The sequence below is a fragment of the Corvus moneduloides genome, chromosome 12 (genome assembly GCF_009650955.1).
Source record: "Corvus moneduloides isolate bCorMon1 chromosome 12, bCorMon1.pri, whole genome shotgun sequence".
NCBI lineage: Eukaryota > Metazoa > Chordata > Aves > Passeriformes > Corvidae > Corvus > Corvus moneduloides.
In genome coordinates, this window is record NC_045487.1 from 13880108 (window position 1) to 13902340 (window position 22233).

A 22233-nucleotide genomic window follows, 5' to 3' on the forward strand; every position below is an offset into this window, starting at 1 on the left:
AGAATGCATAATTACATAGGCTTAAACTGGGACTCTGGGTGTGGAATTGCATCAGGGACTGGAGTATGAGGCAGCATTTTAGGCACTCCTCCCAGAGCTCAGGGGCTGATTCTCTCCCTTTCCTTTCCCAAATAATCTTCTGTAAATTCCTGACTTCAGCTGTCAGTTCTGACTAGTCACACCAGGCTGCTGAGAGCTGGGGAACCTGTTCCGTGCTGTCACATGGAGTGAGCACTGACTGGTGACTCTGCTGAAAAATGCAATAGTGGTTTGCCCTTTTTGAGAACCAGGAATTTACCAGTGATTTTTTTACTGTCCAAGTCTAACTGAAAATAAATAACACACGCACCCCAACCCCCCTAAAAAAGAAACTTCTAACCCTTCGTATTAAATTTTTCAGCATAATCTTCTCATCCTCCTTTTTTAAATTTTTTTTCCTCCTTGCTTGCTTTCCCAATACTTTCTATTGCTACCATCTGGTGCTAGGTAGGAGAGGGCATGTGGGGATGCTCACAGGGAGACTGTTGTACACAGAGGAGTCAGTGATCCATGTAAGAGCTGACCTGAGTAGGTGCATTCCCGAGCTGTTCCACACGTGCTGCCGGATAAACGCAGCCGGCTGATCGCAACGGAGCAGCCTGTGGGCAGCTCTCACCTGGCACCTGGGGATGCTGCTGCTGGCATGTCCTTATCTTTACCTTGAAGTGTACAGCACGTTTGCATGTGAACATGCTTTTGCTTGACAGTAGGGATGATGAATAGGCTTGTTCACTTCGGAGAAAAACGGAGAGCCCTAGAGACCATGGTGTCAGTGAACCTCAGTACAGACAGGATATGTGCACGTATCCTGCAGTCTGTCTGTGCTGCACAACTGACTCTGCCAGCATCTGCAGAGATGGAAGATTATCTGTGCTATTCCCTTTTTCTTCATGTCATCACTTGTAAGAGGTATTTTAACGCATACTTTGTGGAGTCTTAATGTCTTCCTTACTTGACAAATACTTGCACTAATGCATTACAAAGCAGAGTAAGTGTCTCATACAGATGTATTTGTTATCTTCCTTTACGTGGTGTTTTGGATGAGCTTGGGTGCCGGTTCACAATTCGAATGAATACTCAATAAGGAAAACAAGTGAGGAGCTCACTTTGATGCTTCAGACAGTAAGAGAATTTGGTGCTGAAGTCCAAGAAGTCAATTCAGGTCTTCTAGTGGTTGCCTAAACATGAGTCACCCACTGACATTTTTGTGTTAGAGTTCTTCAGATAGTGACACACCTAAAAATGACCCAGTTTGAAGAGTAGCGTGCCTGTATTCAGCCTACGTGATGTGATTCATGACAAGGCTGTGAGCAGCTGAGCTCTGTCTGTACCTCTGAGCCTTAAAATAACAGCAGAGCAGCTGTTTCTATTCAGACACGGCAGACAAGAAGGAGGTGATGCTGTTACTGCCCAGAACTTGCCAGGCAAAGTTAAAGCACTCAGGCCCTGAATGTCAGGTGTTTGACTCCAGACTTTCCTCAGCTAGGACTTCGCATCTTCTGTTCAGCAGTCATTGAATAAAGACTGCAGACAGTCTAGAGAGCAAACTAGAACCAGCCTTCCTTTTGCCAAAGGAACACGGTGACATAGAAACTGTAAAGTTGCTGTCTTTGCTTTTGCTTAAGCCTCAGAAATCCTGTGTTTTGAGCTGTACTATCGTGTATGCTGATAGCTGGTGCACTTCAGAAGGGCTGCATGAAGATTTATGGAGTTCAGAAATGTACTTGAAGCTGTTTTGACTTTTAAGGGTCTTAGGAGCTTCTGTCCTCTGGCTGGTGTATAATTTACTGCAATGTAGTATCATGTAAAATCATTAACGTGTTTGTAAATAGTTACTCCAGTAGAAGCTCAGAAGTCACATATGTCTTGTTGCAATGAACTACTGTGATACACTTTTATTCTCCTTGCTTCTGAATTTGTTTGCTTATTCAATTGAGTGCATTCAAAACTATTTTTAAACTCGACATCAAAGTTGAGTGACACAGTAGGGCATAAGGACCGAAGGTACTGGCAGATGATGTGACAAGCTATTAAAAAAAGGAGGTTCAGAAAATTGAGGAATTCTGGCAAAAACAAAGTAAGTAACCTAAAAATGAAGAAATACATTGCATGTTAACATTGTATATATCCAGTATTTACAGAAAAGTAATGGAAACATGCTTTGTAGTTTGGGATGGGAACGAAAGTCACTTTTTTTTGCACTCACTATGAAATGTTCCATTCAATATTAATTCATTGGTTCTGAGAGACTTAAGCAAATACTTCCTTTTAAAATGTGCAACTGGATCACTGATTGGAGAGAATTAAAACAGTGTGGGAATTAAATTAAAAGCTGTCCTTAAATTAGAGCAAATTAAAATGAAAACCTTATTTAATCGATTTTAAACACTTCTGGATCAAGCTGTTTATTTCTTTCTCTGAAGCCTTTCATGCTATATCTAGAGATCTAATTTCAGTGATTGATTACTGTGATTAAATGATAAAAGCATTTTTGTAAACTCTTGACCTCAATCTGTGCTATCATTTAGGAAGCCTGGTTTTTACTTGCTGCCTGTAACATAAAGAAATTAAAGCAGGCAGAAACAATTTTGTTCATCTGAAAGTATACCAATACATGAAAATGGAAGAAAAGGATTAAAATAAATTATATGCTTCCATCACAATTCAGGAAAGTACTTTCAGATCAAATCCTTACAAATCCCTACAAAAGACTGAAATAAAGATACCATAGTTGGGTATAAGGTTGATTGACTGTCCTGCCCAGTGGGCACGCCAGGAAAATGGTCAATAGCTTCAAGTATTGTCAGAACTGTTGTAAGACTCTGCTGTTTCATCTCCTGCTATTGATGCCTTTTCCTGGTCTTAAAATCAAGAATCAAACATGGTTAGAAGGGAAAAAGGGATTTTACCTCTGTATTTATTTTAAGGATCCTTAGGTCCACTACATCCAGGTGGAACGTGCCAAAATGCACACTGCAATGCACACTCCTGATAGATCAGGTGTAACATTATAGGTCTTACTAATTAGCATATCTATGAAAAATTCCCCAATGAGAGGCTTGAGTGAGCCCCCCTCCCCAAAGAACCTTCCCCTGGATGGTTCTATCTTAGTTTACAAAATGTGTTCTGGAGAGGACCTTGGGGTCTGGGGCTTTCAGATCCCTAACTATGAAGCTTCTAAGATGTTTAGTCTCCTAGCTTGACAAATAAGCTTAAGAATGTAAGCTAAAAACCACTAAAGATTAAAAAGTTATAAAAAGGTATATAAAAGGGGTATAAAAGAAAAGGTAAAAATCATCATGGCATCACCATAACCCCTTGATTTCAAATTACAGTGTGTACTATTCCGACAGTGTGGAGCCATTCCTTACCAACAGCAAAAAAGGAATGTCATTTGTGGTTGCAGGTGTTGTGGGGGTTTGAACCTTTTGAGCCTTTATTAAGACTCAATGAATTCCAGCAGGTGAAGGTGCTAAATGCACTGTAGGTCCTCACATATTTGTCTGTTCAGTCTGAATTCTTTTAACTTTTGACTTTAGTTAGAAACCTGCACATTAGAATTCAAGTCCACAGGTTTTTCTTCAGGGTAGATACATACATGAATTCTGTATTAGAAATTGTGTGTGTATATAGAATAATAATAGGTGAAGGGATTTTATCAATAGTTAGTAATTGGTTCAGCTATACCTCCTATCTTACCTAAATGAATTCATTTTTTCACATGCTGATTTTAAATTGACTCTGGTGACATTGGAAGTGTAAGTACTGCATGTGAGTTTATAAACATCTATCTTTCTCCCATCTAATTAGATGAAACAAATTTTGTTTAACCGTTGTTTCCAATTAGGTGCTAGTAATTGGCATCTTGCATTGCAAATATGTAATCTTAAGTCTTTCAAATCCATTTTTATTCAAAGGGAATGTTTTTCATGGTCAAGTTGGCAATACTTTTCTCTCTGACGCTGGTGATAGCAGTAAAGACTGAAACTTGGATATAAACAGCTGGATATGGAAAGTTGAATAAAAAACTTTTAAGTACGATAGACTTCTAGAAAGTTTTCTAGGTGTTCATGCTCAGTTTGAAATTAATGTATATGTATTAATCCTTTATATGGAAGGACTTATTTGACCAAATTATCTCTTCCTAAATCATTATTAGTTGCCACTTGTCAAAAGGAAGGCTGGCTAGAGAACTTCTTTTAAAGGAAGGATTGATGAGCACCTTGTAATTGAGAAAATCTAAAAAAACCAGAGGCAAATTCAGTTATTCTGAATGTCTGGAGTAAGATATTGATAATTTAGATGTCCCTGGTATTACTGTAAATGAACTAGCCTAAAACTGACAGCATGAGAGATGTATGAAATTAGCAGTAAATAATTAATTCTAATTGCAAAGGAATGTGTTAAATTAAAACTGAGATAAGTCTTCAGTCTTTTTTGGTGTTAAGCCTTACTTATAGTTATTCAGCCTTATTAAATCTACCTTTCCTGCACAGATGACTTTGGTCAGAAGGTTCCAAATTGGCATATAACATACTTGGAATAAAGTTACGTAGGTAGTGAATGATTAAGCTGCAGCTGTGTATTGGTGCATATAGCTCAATATTTGAAGTGCTGCAAATGGTATGTTAGGGGCAATAGGCTGGTTTTAGTTCAGAGTTGTTGTGCTCTGTCTCTTGTAGCATTGAAGCTGAATTGTTTGGTATTGACTGTTACACGTTTGTAGAGCACTTCAGCATTGATTTTTTACATTTTACCATTACCGAAATGTCTTCCTTTATAGGCTTTCAAGGACATTGCTTTGTCATTTTAAGGATGCGGATGATTATCTTTGTTACAGGGAGATTCTTTCTAATGGGAAATCTTCAAAATTTGGTTCAAAATAACAGGTCATAAGCTTGCACTTATTTATCTAGCAGAAATGAAACATGGAAGTAGATACTTGGATTCTAGAGCTGCTTTTGTATGACAGGCCTAAATCATGTAAGGATTCAACTGGCAGCTCACAGGCCAAATCCAGATGTCTCCCAGGAACTACCTGAGCAGCTGAGGAGGCAGAGAACAGCTCATTCTCTCCCGTCTGATGACAGTCAGGGCCTCGAACTCCCTGTTGCTGCAGCATGGCCTGCGCAGCAACATTTCTTCCTCGCAGGCTGAGGTGCAGCACATGGGACGGGGGATGCTACATCTATGAATTAATTAATTTCCTCTACAAGAGACCTCTCCTACAGTGCACTTCTTGGGTTTTCAGCATCTGTTTAGGGTTTGAGTTTGCTTTTTTCTTCCTGCTGTTTGTCTTATGTTTCTCTTGTAGATACAGAAGAGTGAAGGAACGTGGCATTTCCATACTCAGTGGCACTTTGATTAATGTTTTCCTTTTTTCTCAGTTGCAAGGAAAGAAAATAAAAAAGGTTCCTGTAGTAAATAAACTTCTTTTGTCTATTCATTAACAAGGCTTCTAGTTTAGACTTGAGCAGTGTGCAGAGTGTAATGCAAACCTGACATTTGTCTTTTAAATAATTATCATCTAAGTAACTTCTGACAATTAAAAAAATCTGAACTGAAAGAATCTTTGTAAAAGTTTGTCCAAATTTTAAATAGCTATGTTGAGATGAGGAAAAAGAGAAATTGAAACAATCTGCTTAGCTCAGCTTGTCACCTTGTCTTGTAGTTGGCTGTTCTGATATGATACTTAGGTAGTACATGAAATGAATGTGAGCACTTAAGAATTTCACGTTGTGATTATGAGTTCTCAGATACAGATAATGCAACACATTAAATATTGCAGATGACCTCATTTCCTTTTGGCCATACGTTAATTCAGTGGTTTCCCTAAGGAGAAGTGCCTTTGTGTGCCTGTGCATCCTGGATGCTGCTGAGACACAGAAAGCACCTCTCTGTCCCCACACAGCCAGCAGCGTGTTCAGGGTCACACTGAGGACGTGGTTCTGGCTGTTGCCCTGGGCTCTGACAGCTGAGCTGCCTTTACAGAACACTGCTCTGGCTCCTGGCTCTGCCCACAGAAGGAGAGGAGGAAACTTCATCTGTTTCCATTGCCGAGGCAGTGAAGGATTCTAGCAGGCTCCCAGGATACAAACCTGCCTGAAGAGTTGGACTCAGGTTGGCAAAGTGTGAGGTTTTCCCATTCCAGAAGCATTGATACATTATCAGGGAGAGTGGGAACCTTGTGTCTCCTGTAGGAACTCAGAGTGCAATAAAGTGTCAGTCTCCCACTGACCCACAGGCACCTATTGGATACTCTTCAGAAGGGAGATTTTTCTACACTAGCTCTGGTACTCTGCGTAGTTTCTATGTTTCTTGCTTAGTATTGCAGCCTGTCTTTGTGTTAGATGTCAGCAAGTGCCCAATTTGGTTTGTCTTGCTCTATTTTTACTGCACTACTAGGTTGAGGTTTGTGTTTTATATTTTGCTTGTAACAGTGGAAAACATACAAATAGAGATTTGATTTAATATTAAATATATGTAAAATATGCAGTGTGTACGAAAAAGTATTAATGGAGCTGGGATGGGAAGAAGCTGTCATGAAATAATGGAAAAGCATGGACATGTTTTAAATAGTGTTTAAGCTGAAGGACTGTGAAGGGGATTAAGAAAAATGGCAGATAAATTCACTTGTACTTTTTTCAGAATAATGTAAGGATATGTTCAGTCCTTGACTGGATGGTTAATTAAGTTATTCCTGTTGATTTCAATCTATTTATTTAGTGGATTCATTGTTTTAAGTCAGTCATGACAATGATTGTAATTCTATCTGTAATGTTCCTGTAAGTACTTACGGATTTTTCAAGCACCCAGTGGCTGCTATCTTTGTTTTTATTACATTAAACTCTAGAACACTTAAACTATTTAATTACAATATTTTTAAAATATCTATAATTTAGACTTTGTCTCGAGTAAGTTAGTTTATATATTTTTATATATATGTTTTACAGCAATCAACAAGCATTTTTACTAGAAAATGTCCCGTGCAATAACGTGAGCTGCAAGAGCGTGCGGCGCATGTTCAAGGTGTTCTGGGAGCTCTCGGATCTCAATCAGATCAAAGATGCCGTGGTAGCGACCTTCTTTGACATCTATGAGGATGTAAGTGCAGCTCCTCACCCCAGCAAACAGGGTCTGAGTGTGCCTGTACCTGTGCCTGTGCCCTGCACAAACCTTGGCATCCCTGCTTAGCTGTGGATGGCCCTTTCTGTCCCAAATTGATTAGGATTATATTCATAATGTTTGGAAGATATTAAAATAAATAGTGAAAGTGTAAACTTTGCTGCACAGCATTTTTTTTCAAGAGTAAATAAGTATTCTAATGTAAACTTGGGATTTTTTTCCCTCTAGGGAATCTTGGATATCATTGTGCTAAGCAAAGGCTACTCCAACAAGGACTTTGCTATCCATACATTGAAAAATAACTTCGAAGCAGATGCCTATTTTGTTAAGGTTATTGGTAAGTTATCAATACGTAATCAAAATGGGATGTTGAGAAGAATGTGAATATTTGAACCTTTGCATATGAAAACATTATGGTAAAGTTCTGTACCTCTGCCATATTGAGCCTGCTTTGCTGGAGTTGGTGCATGTGTCATGTGGGAATGATGCAGAATCGCCTTCAAAACAGGCTGGTTTAATTTCAGAGCCTCTGGTGTAGTGTGATTTGCTTACACTGCATGGTCTGTTCTGAGGGTCACTTTGCACCCCTGTGGGAGTCAGTTCTGTGTTTCCAGCCCAAATCTTACCCTGAGAGCACAGAGTGGCCATAAACACGGCCAGGGTATGTGAATTAATGAGAGTTGGTTTAAAAGGCTTGAGTTAGATTAGGATGTTCATAATTAGGTTTTTAAACTGCATGCCCTACTGTGCTCTTCAACTGCAAAGGTGTTGAGCTTTGAGCTCATTCCTTGTCTGTCTTCCTTGACTCTTCGCGAATGAGTGAAAAATGAGGCTGTATGGGAGCCTATGAAGACAAAGCTCAATAGCAACAACCAGAGGTTCACCTTCAAAAATTGTATTTGCCTTCACGTTACTTAAATGCATCCAATCCTCTGGAGCATACATTCTGCACACCATAAGAGAACAGAACTGCAGCTACTGCTGGGGGCTGATGGAGTTATTACTTTGTCCACAGCTTGAGCTCTGTTCTCATCGTGATAGTGTTTAATAATTTATCATGTTGATGGAAGCCTTCTTTTAAATAATACCATGTATCTGTAGAGTAATTCACAAAAGGATGCAGAAGATCCTCTGGAAAAATCTTACACTTCACAAAGCCATATCAGAATAATAATTGTGTGATATTTTAATGGGGAAGGGAGTAATTTGCAACATGCTTTTTGATTCACTCTGTGTAAATCTATCTTAAAAACTGGGGCAAGCCTTTTTTTAGCACCCTTTTAGGGTGTGAGTATTTTTGCATAGAAACCCCAGGAAATGGGAATTAATGAGTGTCTAAAAATATTTTTACTGTGATACAGGGGAAGGTATTTCTAACAAAATGTGCTTTGTGTGAGTTAGTGTATCAATAAATGCATTGTGTTCACTTATTTGGCAAATGAGAGCAGCTTTGTTCATTATAACTGATGTCAAATGTACTTGGTCAGGTAATTTGTTCCAGGAGTGAAACTGAACAGCAAATTTCAGTGTGGCCTTTTGCATCAAAATGAGGAGAGTTGGTTTCATTTGCATACTCACCTATGTGTAACAGATAAAATAAGCTTGTAGCTTTAAAAGTCTGATTGTAGATACATATAGTCTTCAAATTCTACTTTGCCACATGTTCATCTTAACTGTCCGGATCTTGGGGGGATTTGGACTGTATAAAATATTAGCTCTTACTGTATTTAGAAATTTCAACATTTTTAAATCACAAGTGAAGAATGATAATTTAGGAATCTTGACAGTTGTTGATATTCACACACAAATTATTAGAAAAATTCCTTGGCTAGAGCAGTGCCATTTCTGACTCACATAGGGAATGATTCCTAATCAGACTGTGAACATCTTACATGCGCCTTTCGGTATTTCCCTAGTCCCAAACATTTTGTACCCTTAATTCTATGGACCCTCAAAGAAGACGGAAAATGCTTTTAAAAACTCCTGGTGGTTAGGATGACCTGCCCTTAAATCTGGTCCAAATCTTCCTTGTTTGTCTGCCACACTTGCTTTGGGATACTATAATTCATGGAGAAGTAATGTTTTTCCCTGGCTTGTGTACCTGGTATGTATTCTCTTCCCTGCCCATACCCATTACTGGCCTGCTGCTCAACCAAACTGTTGTCATTAGAAGCCCAGATTTTGCATCAGAATGGACCTTAGATTATTGTATGTGTGTGGGTTTTGTTGTTTTGTTCTAATACTCAGTGTGACAGGATGTCCTGGCTTACAGAACAGATGGCTTTCACTGTCCCTCGTGTAGGTTTTCAACAGAGATTTCTGAATATAACTGATTTTTCGAACTAGTAAGTTTTAAACAAGTAATTGGAACAACTGTCACGGGCTTTAGGTATTAATTAGCATTATATACATCTGCTTATAATACTTTTGAATTAATAGAGTAAGTGGGTAATGGGATTTTTGCTTGTTACAGCTTTTGTGAATTGCTTTAAATCAAGTTCCAAAATTTTGCCTTGTATAGAAGGAAAAGCCTTTATGTTTTTATCATTTAAAACAGTAAAGCTGAATCTCTGCCAGTGTTTTAAATGGTTATAAATTAAGACTAATGAATAAAATGTATAGATCACTATTTTAAAAATGTTTTAATTTGGAATTTTTCTAAGTGGCAAATCTGTCCTTTTGCAGATGGTTAACCAGTAAGGTGGGATAAAACAGTGACTGATGAATTTCTGCCAAGTATGCTTCCAACAGATTAGGAGATGTATTAACATAAATCACAGAGAAGATACTTGTTTTCTTTGTGTTTTAATGGCTACCTGACACTATCACTAGACTTCACCAGATTTCAAAGGTGGTACTTCTAAGATGGTTTGGGAACATAAACACAACAAGCTCACTTTTTGTTCTTGCAGTTCTCAGTGGCCTCTGTTCTAATGACTGTCCTCGGAAAATAACAGTAAGTGTAATAACTATGGCTTTGTTTGGTATTTAGCTTCAAATAAGCTGAAGTCTAATTATACCAAAAGCTTTCAGCATATTAAAAGAGTTATCAACTGGAAGAATGTGTAATCCAAATCATGACTGGCCAACTTCTGCTGCTGTGTGACCCATAACTTTGGGCAGCTGCTGCTTAGAGCTGGAATCAACTGAGTGATTGTGCAGGAGCTTTGTTACCTGGCACTGGGGGCCGGGATATACCAGAGACAAGAGGAACTTGGGTGCCCAAACTGTGAATTGTGCCATGTCTTGGTGGGCACTTAGAAAGTCCAGGCAAAACTGACAGTGGGGCAGATCCAGCCATGGAGCCACTTCTGGCTAAATTCCAGCAGTGGGCACAGCCAAGGAAGGAAGTGCACTGGGCTCTGATGGTTCTGCGGACAGGTCCATACACATGTGCTGTTTTCTGTTTAGATTACTTTATTTATCTCCAGAGATCCTGCAACTCACCCACCAAACTTCCAATTAGCAAATTGTTTAGCAATGTTCACAGTGAAAGTTGGCCTGAGAGAAGAACTTAGAGGAATCAGTGGCAGCAGTAGCACTTCAGCTCTGCAAAAATTTCACATTTAATTTTGACTTGAAAATAGAAAAACTGCTTCAAATGGGGCTAACCTTCGCTTCAAGACTATTTTGAAGACATGGGGTTTAATTTCTGTTATAAAATAATGAGGTTTGGTAGCATCATTAACTTTATTACAAAAATGGAGGGTTTAAAAAGCAAATCTTCACAGCAGATGTTGGTGAACATTTCATTATTGAGATCACTGAAACACTATTGCCTCCATTGTAATAGGAGTTCTCTGTCAGAAAGTAACATAAGGTACATTATGCCAGAGGACAGCTATGTGGTAGGAAAAAAAAAAAATCTAAATTTCACCTTATTCACTCACCTTTCATGGATCTGCATTAGCATCACCTTTGTGGTCTCCTTACTTTTCATTCTAATCAGTTATTGTTTTCAGGCTTTGATCTCATCTGTCATCATTATCACTTACTCTTGTGGTTTAAACTTACTATTTTTTGAGGCATGGTGTGAAACATGTCATCATCTCTTTTAGTGTTCTTCTGTAACTTAGTTGAAAGCTCTCTGCTGGATTTGATGCCTTAATATCATCTTGAATTCAGCGCTAGGAAAAAAAAAAACAACAAAAAATTTCTTTAAAATCTATTCTTGTAGTTGTGTCTCATCCTCTCCCTTCCCCACCCCTTCCTACTTAGGTGCATTTGTTATGGTTCGTCACTCAGTAATGCGCAACTTCCTTGGATGTTTGGTTTTATTATTTTTCCTCATGACTGTATATTGATGTTTATGTACATTTCCTTCCTCAAGAAAATCTGCTTAAATTAGATACCAATACTCAACACATAACTGTTCACTTTCATGAATTAAATGAAACACAGCTAAATAATGATAAAAAAGATGGAACTTGTGTAGTATTTTTCAATTCAGAAATACCATCAAGATAGTGCATTTTCTCGGTATGAATGAGTTCTGCTTTTTCAGAACATGCAGTCATTTCTTTGAATTTTTAGGGGTTTTTTATTTTAGCTGTAGCTTCCAAGGAAACCTTTTGCCAGATGACTGAATAGTATTGCTTTCTTCATGGGAAACTAAACATTACTTAGCCAACTGATTACCCTGGTTTTGAAAACTGATTTCCACATAATGCTATGACCAAAACAGTTGCAAGATTCTGAAGTTAAAACATAAAAAATAAATTATTAATGTAAAAACATTTTTCTTCAGTTTACTGTTTAATTACTATAGCTTTGTCTGTTCCTAAAATTTTGCCTTCCTTTTTCTTTGGTTTTTATCTCTTGCAGCCCTTTGGAGTTAATCAGCCTGGTCCTTACATCATGTACACCACTGTAGATGCAAATGGGTACCTGAAAAATGGGTCAGGTAAGAGAAACTCACTGTGAGAATACCCAAGGCAGTCTGTCTGTGTATGTGCTTCTCAGCAACCTGAAGAGTTGGAAAGGTGACAGAGGGAAATGGGAATGGTTTCAATGGTGCCTTCAGTTTACAGTGCCAAACCCCCTGCCGTTCTCTTCCTTCTTTACAGATTGCATTTTTATTACAAACATTGCAATTGCATTATTTTTTCATTTGTCCTGTGTCAGTTAGGTTTGAACAGTTGGCTGTATCTGAAAAATTTTTGGGTAAAATATCATCAGTTTGTGAAATAGCATAAGCTTCTAATTTCTTCCTAAGCAATTATGTTTTAAGAGACTGCAGTGGTCTTGAAATACCTGTATACAATCCTAGTAGCCAAATGACAAAGGATCAGGGTAACACTACAATTTGTCTGGAGTTGTTCACTACAACTGGTGGCTAACAAAATCAAATTCTGAGTAGCCTGAGGAAGCTGGAGAGGAAATGCCTGTGTCCTTTCAGGTAATACAGGAGCTACAGGTTCTCAATCATTAGGTAACAGGGTCAAAATCAAGGGGAAGGAGTGCTTGGTGCAACTTGTATTGTAACTAAAGATTTAATGGCCTGAGATGGCGCAGATGCCACAGTTTGCAGGAGTCCAAAAACAAAGCAGCCAAAGAGAGAATAATCCATTAGGCCATGGTACAAGCAGTGCCTGATGTTAGAATATCCTGGGGTTTATGCTGCCTTCCTAGGTGTGTACTAGTGGCTCCTAGAAAAAGCAGGAGACTGTACAAAGTGGTTTATTAGTCTCATTTATGACTGTTAATCTTAGGACTTATAATAGACTCACTTCTTGCTTAGGCAAAAAATCCGAAACTCAAAAGCTGAACATGATCAGAGTATGAAGGTCCGTAAGTGCAGTCATCTGCATCTGTCCCTCCAGTCTCAGATTTAAAAGAAAAACGTTCCAGTAGTTCACTGGGAAGACAGTATTCTGTATAACACTAACTTACATAAAAGCAGTAATTTAGGGGGGAAAATGCCAACATGTTAAGGTCCTGGGTCAGTCTGAATCACTAGCAATGCTCTCACCATGAATAGTGTACTCAGGACTTAATTTCATCTGAAAAAAATTAAAGAGAAAGAAGATGTCCTGAAATACAAACCAGATAGCTGCAAAAACATATCTCGATACCCTAGCACTTCTGTACTTGTACATGCTTAAATAAAGATATTTTTCTTCTTCTGTGTCATGGAACAGTGCTCACATCTTACAACTGTGTGGAATAAAACAAGCTTAAAATTTGGACCTATTTCATGTATCATTTTCCTTTTTTTTTCTCTCTCTTCCAAGAACAAAAGCAAATGCATTTTTCTTAAACATTTTTTTTAGGGTTTGCTGAGGTTGGTTGGTTGTGGCTTTGTTTGTTTGTTTGTTTGTTTGGGTTTGGGGGGGCAGTTCTTCTAGAAATGCAGTGTTTTTACAACTTACTCTAAGAAACTGTTATCAAATGTGATTTAATACTGCTATATTCCCTTCACAGCTACCATATTTACCATAATAAAAACCTAACAGAGTCCAGGCATGATGAATTTCCCTTTCTGTTCTGACATTATGAAATATCAGTAATGAATTCCAAGTGCATTTATGACCCCAGCAGTGTTGCAACATGGAATTTTCTAATGCTGTCTTTGATCAGTTTCTCAACACTAAGTTAATAGATTTTTTTGAGTCTGTATAATTCCTGCAAGAACTTTTCAAAGTCATGTTTTCTGAGGGTATTACATTAAGTTTGTAGCTAGATTTTCTTATCTTGCAAGTGTTACGTGTAAGATTCAGTAAATGTTCTAACTAGAATTACTGGCCTACAGATTGTTGTCTTGAAAAACAGCCCATTACATCACAATCCTCTTCTATTTGACTATCAAGAAATCATCAAGCCATACTTCTTATGTACTGGTAGGGAATACCAAACCCACATGGTATTTTTGGGCCATGTATAAACCTACAAAACATCTTTTCCGCATTAAGTTTTTATTTATTTAGCATCAATATGCTATTTTAAAACAAATTTTCATCAACTTATTTGCCTTCCTTATATAGTATTATGGGACAATCCATACTTGAAGCTTTTCATTATCTGAAAGGTGTAATGAGCTAATCAAAATTTTAAAAGAATTAATCCCTTTCCCAAGAGGTAACCTGAGTAAAAACATAGTTCTTTTTCTGATGAAAACAAAATTCACCATCCCCTTTTCGTGTCCCCCTCCAAAGCCAGCTGCTATTATTTGTTGCCTTTATGGCTGCTCTCAGTGGGGGAACAGTTGTTGGCTGGACCACTGCAACCAGTCACGTGAAGTTATCCCTCCAGCCCTGGGCTTAAGTAAATCACTAAGTACTCAAAGCCATGGCCCTCACTCTGCTTCTGATCTCCTAAATTCTGCAGGACTTTAGTTGTGAGTTATGGCATCTTTCATGTAGGCAATATTTGTGCAAATAGTAAAATAAAAAGGCCCATATGGCTGTCCTTATCTAATTCATTTAAAGGTTCTTTGATCTGCCAAGCCTTAATTACAGGAAATTTGCATAATTATGAGGGTTTTCTTAAAAACATTGTTAGAATTGTTCTGTCTCCTATTAACATTCCAGTATGTTGTTAAAAGATAGCAGAATAACAATTAGCATGTATTCTGTGCTCTTTTTTTCACATTGTTCAATTCGCTTGTAATCTTACAAGAAATACTGTTAAATTAGCTACAAGGAATAGCAATTGCCAACATGGGCATTAGAATGGAGAAGTTCTGGGCCTTACATCTGCAGTTAATATCTCCTCAGACCTTCTCTTCCTGAGCGGAAAATCAACTGCAACAGCTTCTTCAAATATTTAAGGAATTTCATGCTTGAGATCAGACCAGGTCCAGTGTAAATCTGGGAGAAGTACACAAACTCAAATTTAAGTCATGCTTTCTGATCCATGTCCTGCAAACTGCTTTCTCCCTTTTCTTTTGGAGTTGTTATTTTTAGGGAGTTCCCACAGTTAAGTATGAGTGTCAGCCAGGATTTTCAGCTCTACATAGACATTTCCAGGCTTTTATTGGGAGAATACCTTCTGTGTTTCAGCCTGTGCTATGCACATCTGAATTGTCTCTTCTGAAGTAAAAATATGCTGATAGAGTTTGAAATAAATAGGCTCATACTTGCAGCTTGTGTCTACCAAACATATGCATTCTGTGGGCCAGGAACAAGGGGCAGTAAATATTTCAGGTTTCTTCAAAGCTCCATATCCATAGGAAGATGACAAGAGTAGCTTCCCTGAATGGCTCATATGGATCAAGTCATAATTTGTTTAAGCATTTGTGTGAGTGAAGCTGTGTAGACTGATGGCCTTTGCAGTTCTCGTTACAGAGCCCTTTCATTTTGCTGGTTTTGCTTTGTTTTGTTTTAAACCTTCCATGGCAGAATGACCTTTCACATGCTGTGAATTAGTGCCCTTCTGGTTTTTTGAAATCTGCTTACTCTTCCCTGTTGTTGCATTGAGTTCTCCTGCTGTTTAACTAAATTGAATTGTGAGGTGAACACAAATGTCTAGCAGCTATTATAGTCGTGAATTTAAACATAAACATTGCAATATGTACCCAAAAAAAAGCAAAATAAGCTTATGTTCAATGGCCATTTGACACTGCAAGGTTCATTGTGTAGAATTCCACTATACAGAAAGAAGTGTATTCATGGAACAAGCTGGAATAATTTAATAATTGAATAGCTGGATTCTATTAAGAGGGATTTTCTGGTTGCTATAGGTGGGAATTGCCTGCTAGTATGTTTTTCTGTATAACTCTCTTTTGTTTAAAAATCTTACTTTAACTTGTAATATTGCTTGCAATATTACCAAACCTTGGATATTTGGGCATTACAAATGACACAGCTTCTGCCTATCAGCAATATGATAATTTCATTGTTTGAGGAGTTTTAAAGAGTTACCAATTTTACTTCTATAATTTTATGGTGTAAAGGTATTTTTCATAAAAATACATATTCTCATATAAATGCATCAGGTTTGGAGTTTGGGCTTGCAGAAGTATCCCAAGTGTTTTCAGCACAGCAATCATCGATGTCCCAAGTCCCAAGAGTGCACTTTGAACTGCCTTTCCCACGTTACTGCTGGTACGCCAGAACCAGGTATTGCGGAAAAGGTTGCAAGGTGAAGCTGTGTACTGCATTAATCTGGAATTTCCTATTAGGTGGACTAAGGAAAAGAGGCAGCCAGCTGGGGAAAGCAGGGAGACACCCCCAGCCCTTAGAACACTCAAGTTACCATTGCATATTTTAAGCAGAAAAAGAATTCTTTGACCACTACATTTTTTTCCAACCAGTGACCTCCAAAGGCAGTAATAAAGGAACTGGAGTAAAGCTTTCAACTGAAGCCAAGCAAATCAATTTCTCCAACTTTCTATGAAGGTTCCAAGTTTGAAGTTGTTGCATTTTTGTTAGTTTGGGTTCTTTTCCTGAAAGCTTCTTCATAAATTCTTAGGCATAGTCCGTGGGTTTTTCATTACTATCAGTTAAATTTTCCCTTTCTCTTGCAGTAAGTGGTTCTGGCATATTTTCAAATAAAATAAGGAGCTGCCAGTTTCAAAAATTGGGGAAATACTCAGTGCAGTTTAGTCCAATACTGGTAATGGCTGCAGAGTGGACATCACTGCAGTGTCTCAGCTGTGCAGGGAAGTGACACACGGTCACTGTGAGATTGTACCAAAATCTTGAACTGCCTTTGTCTTGTTCCAGCTGTTGCCTGTGTGTTGTTCCCAGGTATGCAGCAATCGATGCAACTTCTGCATAGCAGGCTTTGGACTAATTTTTACTTTTTCTAGGATGCATATGTTTGTTTAATCTATATAAAAAAAAGTCATTGATGTGCTGACCTCAGTATTCAAGTAGGTGATGGTACTTACATGCAAGTCTGAGACTAAAGGATACACTTTGGAATCCTAAATAGTATTACTGAATTTTGAATTGCTCAGAATAGCTTTTAATTGACTAATTAAATGCAAATAATATTTTGTTAAGAAAAGCATAATAAAAAAACTTACAAGGAATGCTTCAGAAAACCACGAGTTGAAATCAGATTTTCCATTAATATTTCAGTTCTGTGTGATCTCACATGTTCTGCTCTATTATTTCACAAAATAAGTTTATTTAACCTGATTGACCACTATCAGTATTGTACATCTATTTCTGTAGGCTCAATGAGGCTGTTCCTAAATCCAATATTACATGTTGTCAGTGCTGTTTAAACAAGAGAAAGCATTGCTTTTACATGTAAATGCAACCACTTTCCCCATAAAGTTAAACTCTTCAGCCTGAAATAAGCTGTTGAGGACATTTCAGTTCAGCTCAGGGTAGAACAGGCTACCCTTGGGTTTTCAGCAAGTTTATATCAGGATAATGGAAACAGAAGGAAAATTACTTAATTCAGGTATAAAAGAACAAGTACTGGATGTGTCAGAGACAATACATGGCTCTGGTTTTCAGACAACACTTTAGAAAGGTTAATGATACAAATTGCTTCCAATTTTATATGCCAGACTTCAGAGGTAAGGAGATTGATTCCAAAAGGTCCAGAATGGATTCTGAATATCAAACTCTGCAAAATCTTCTGAGGTTAGCTGCCCAACATCATTAGCTTTTTCTTACAAATTTGATATCTGACAGGCTGAAACCATGGAAAAGCATGTCCTAAAGTGTTGAGGATTTTACTCTGCCCAAGGTGTTTTGAAGCAATAAACTTAATGACTTACGATCTAAAACGAGAATATGAACACCACCACTGGTACCAATACCATAGCCCATGATATCTGTGTGCTTCTAAATAGCATTTTTGAAATGAGAAGCTTAAGGCAAAAGACAATAGTATTGAATAGTCTTAAAAGCAGCATTAAAAAGAAACCATGTGTAGCATGGTCAGGAGAAGGTTTTTTAATTCTTGTTTATAGTAACAGTTCTACTGAGGAAGTAAAACAAACTGTGAAGCAACAGCCACTTCTTCCATCTTGCCTACACTGACTTCAAAAAACCTAAAGAACAATTTTAATGTAAGAAATAAATCCCACTTTCCGCCTGGAAGATGCAAAACTATTTTCAAGTTTTCTTAGAACAAGTAGAAAGCTGTTACGAGTAGTTTCACAAGAGGGCAAATTGCTATGGTTGCTATTGAAATTAAATTTGAATTATTTTCTTAGGTAAATTACTTACTGGTGACTGGGAACTTCAGATAATGTCAATAAACTGTTGACAGTACTCTCTGTAATTTCTCTTTTTATTTTTCATCTTGGTCCGGGGCTTTTATGTTTCTCAGGTGAGCAGTTGTCATTCTTAATTATTTGGTTGCAATTCTAAACGGAACTTTTCAGTAAGCATCAAACAGAATTTATGATAGATATAGGGTGAGGAAAGCAAGAGTCTCAAAGTTCTCGTGTGCTTAGTCAGCTTTAGTGTAAACTGGAACCTTCTACATGCTATCATCCTGCTTAGCTAACACATCCCCATTTTAAAGGCAAATAAAAAAATAAGTATGTGCACACTTTCTGCCTGCTGTGTAGAAGAAAACATTCCTTTCTGACCTTTGCAAATGATCTGTTTACATCCTGAAGGTAAGATTTCATTATCCTTATCTTAGTAGGCACAAGAACCAGCATTAGTAGCCATGAAATTATGCAGTGCTTTAAGAATTCTAGCTGCATTATGTGACTCTCTAACCTCTTTAAGGCTGACTGCACACAGTATATGACATTTTCTTTTATTCCCTTTAATTTAGTTGACATTCATTTCATTTGTAAGATGAAAGAAAAAAGCAATATCTTAGTTGCAGTCTTCTCATGATCCTAAGTATTTCACTCAAAAGTAATTCTAAAAGCTTTTTGATGTTACAACAGTACCTTGTTCTTTTGGGGAAAGTCCTTCAGCATTCAGCATTAGTGAAACAAATTCTAAAAGAAAATCTTTTTTATGTTGCAGCATGATCAAGTAACACATCTGGTTTGTTTCTATAATGAAGTCAAATTAAATAAACCCACCTTTGCCAACTACTTGTATATTGGTAACTGGAGGTTGCAGATAGTACGTAATTTGAGAATTACTCCCATTTTAGATTTGAATGTTGACACCTAGAGATTGAGCAGTTTAGCCAAGATCATGTTAGGGAAGTCAGTGGCAAGGCAGGAACCGATTCAGGACTCAAATCCTATGCTGTCCTATTCTGTGTTATCTCAAGTTACTGGAAAAATCCCTGTTGTTAAAGAGAAAAGCTGCTCAGTCAGTGCTTTGTGCCACATCATCTGTAATCCAGAAATTTACCTAACAATGTGGACAGTACACCTTCTTCTCACAATAGAGACCTGAAAGTACAAACCCAACTTAAATATTTCCTCATCTGCTTGCTCATTACATGGTTCTGGGTGGGGAAAAAGTAAATCTAAAATGTGTATAATCTTTAGGAAGACTGTTACTGTTTCTTTTTACTAATAGCATTTTAGCTTAATAAAAAGGTAACTGCATCGAGCTGATTTTTCAGATATCAGTTGACATTTATCTTGCTTTTTAAAATAAATTATTATAATTCTAAACCCACAGTAATACAGAATATTTACCTCCTGATTAAACGGGCCTGTTTCAAAACATCCCTGACAGCATATGGCAAGTGGCTTCCTCAAAAGCTGGTAGGGGCAGGGAGGATCACAAAAAACAGAACCATGAAGTAATCATTGTAATGAGCAGGGGTTCAGAATTACCAGCCTGCAATACAGGGAGTAGTTTGTCCCCAGAGGAGCATACAAGAGCTGAAGAGCTGCTTCTGGAAGTGGGTGTCGTGTCTTTGTCCCTTGGTGAAGTGCTGCTGTATTGTCACCAATGCTTGCACTTTCTGGCCATCTCCAGGACCCAGGAATGGGAGGTTGGGTTTGGGTTTTCTTGAAAGGGTATTTGGCTTTGCCAAAGAAGTGGTGGTGGTCAGTTAAGAGTTTTTGCTGCCCCTCTGTTCACCACAGCTGTGCAGGATGTGGTGTCACCAGTCTGGCCCACAGCTGGTAGGCTGAGGTAAAGTGCTGCCTCCTGAATTGAGCCTTGGATGGGAGTGTGGAGAGGTAAAAAGGGTTGTCTGTAAATTCATTACAAAACCTGGATTCCTGTTCTTTAATTCACATTCTGTTGCATTTTGGTGTTTAACTTATAATTTCCAGTTTCAGGCATAATATATTAGGGGTCAAAGCAGAGAGAGAAGCTCTAAAAATACTGACTAAACCACATCCTTGTGAAAAGCTGTCTCTGTTGGTCACAGAAACCCACTTGTGGTTGTCAAGTGTCCCTTGAACTCATTCCTGTTAATCTGGTGAAGGCTGCATTCACTGCAGTGCTTCTTGAGGTGCTGATACCATTCCTGCTGAGGAACCTGCTCACTTGCTAAGTGGCTTCTAGAGAACAAAGAACCCACACAGAATCTGAATCTGTTGGCCAGAAATTAAAAGATTACAAGATTTTTTTATATAAATGGAATACTGGATACTTTGGAAGTGGCATGCCAGTGAACTTGTTGATAACTGCAGCACTTGTCTGTTTCCTCACTGCCTTTTCAGGAAACCAAGAGTCTTATTTTCCACCGACAGTTTCTCCTTTAATTGTTATTATTAACTTGCAATCACTGCAATCCTGTTTTCATTAAATTAATTTATTCTTTGAAAATTTGTTCATGAGAATTTACTTAGCTAATTTGGTGACACAGTAATTACTGATTAACATTGACAAGAATTAAAGTGAACCTTCACATGTTGAGTCTGATCTTGTAAATCAGTGGGGCGAGAGACTTGAGACTAATCATATAAAAATAAATGCAGATAGTTGATTTCTTCTCAACCTGTAACGAATAATGGAGATTCGGTTTAACACAGGAATGATGCTCAAAAGAATTATCTACCTAGAAATGTAAAGCATTTAAGCTCTTCTCCAGGTGAGTGCTCACAGGTAGTTTGGAAATGTGGGATTGAGCCTTTAAGAATTACATACTCATGCAATTGGTTAAAATTTTTTAAACATTTTTGTTACTGAGGAATGTGTATTTGTGTAACAAGTTGGTAGTTTGGAGATTGATTCATTCATTCATTCATTCATTGAGGGTTTTTTCCCCCTAAAATACCTATTTGTGCTTCCTTTCTGCTTTCCTTCCAGCTGGCCAGCTCAGCCAGTCAGCACATTACGCTCTCCAGCTGCCCTACAACGTGCTGGGCTTGGGCCGCAGCGCCAATTTCCTCGACCACTTGTACGTTGGCATTCCTCGTCCCTTAGGAGAAAAGGTTGGTTGACATTTAAGATTGTCAAGCTAATATTTATGGTGCTACCTTTCCTTAGAGACTTTGGATGGGAATACTGCTGGGACACTTCTTTTTTCATTTTCTGAAGTAAGAATATCAAAGAAGTAAGTTTGCATACAGAAAGGTTTGTCCAAAAGAACCAGTTTGCCCAGTTTTTTGGGGAGTGTATAAGCTCTGAAGCCAAAATAAAACCAAAAGAAGACTGAAACTGTCTGTAAATGTTAGCACAGGTATGTAGTGCTTGTTTGTAGGGCAAATCGGTATTAGGTCTGAGGGTTCAGTTATTCTGGGCTGCAGTAGCTGTAGGGCTTTCCCGGGGTCGCTCTGGCCAGGCTGGGACTCACGTAGTCCCTTCTGCCTTGGTGATAAAACCATGGTCAGTGTCATGGAAGGGGGAGATTACTGTGATTCTCTAATCTTCACGTGAAACATAAAAGTGGGGTCCTCACCATTTTCAGTCTTTAAAGATCTGATGGTACCACTTTGAAAAGTGAGGTACTCAAATTGGCCAAATTCTGATTTAGGTAATTGCTTTGCCTGCCTCCTTTGTAGAATCAGTTCTTTTCTTCTTTCCCTGTTATGTTGTTGCTTTGTACTTTTAAAGCAGATGCTGTGTTTCATGTCAGCAATAGTTATTCTGCTTTTTAATTTTGGGGGGTGGGTTTTAAAGCATTTTGGAGCTTTCAGAATAACAGGTTTATAAAAAGATAAGGGATTAATCACTTATATTTAAAATTTTAAAAAAACCTTACAACTCTTTATTTCTCCTTTTGTACGTTTCAACAAAGAATTTCTTTGCTTTTAGGTATGTTGGTTTGTTAAGAATTGAC

At 38.0% G+C, this 22233-nt stretch overlaps 1 protein-coding gene across 1 annotated transcript in view; it reads left to right on the top strand.

Annotated features, from left to right (window-relative positions):
• The window catches only part of ITFG1 (integrin alpha FG-GAP repeat containing 1), a 72098-nt gene that overhangs the window by 44074 nt on the left and 5791 nt on the right, over window positions 1-22233 (top strand). The window contains exons 11-15 of the mRNA XM_032121920.1: window positions 6993-7143; window positions 7393-7501; window positions 10077-10120; window positions 11989-12067; window positions 21261-21385. Coding sequence (XP_031977811.1) covers window positions 6993-7143; window positions 7393-7501; window positions 10077-10120; window positions 11989-12067; window positions 21261-21385 — 508 coding nt within the window. The remainder of the gene's footprint in view (window positions 1-6992; window positions 7144-7392; window positions 7502-10076; window positions 10121-11988; window positions 12068-21260; window positions 21386-22233) is intronic.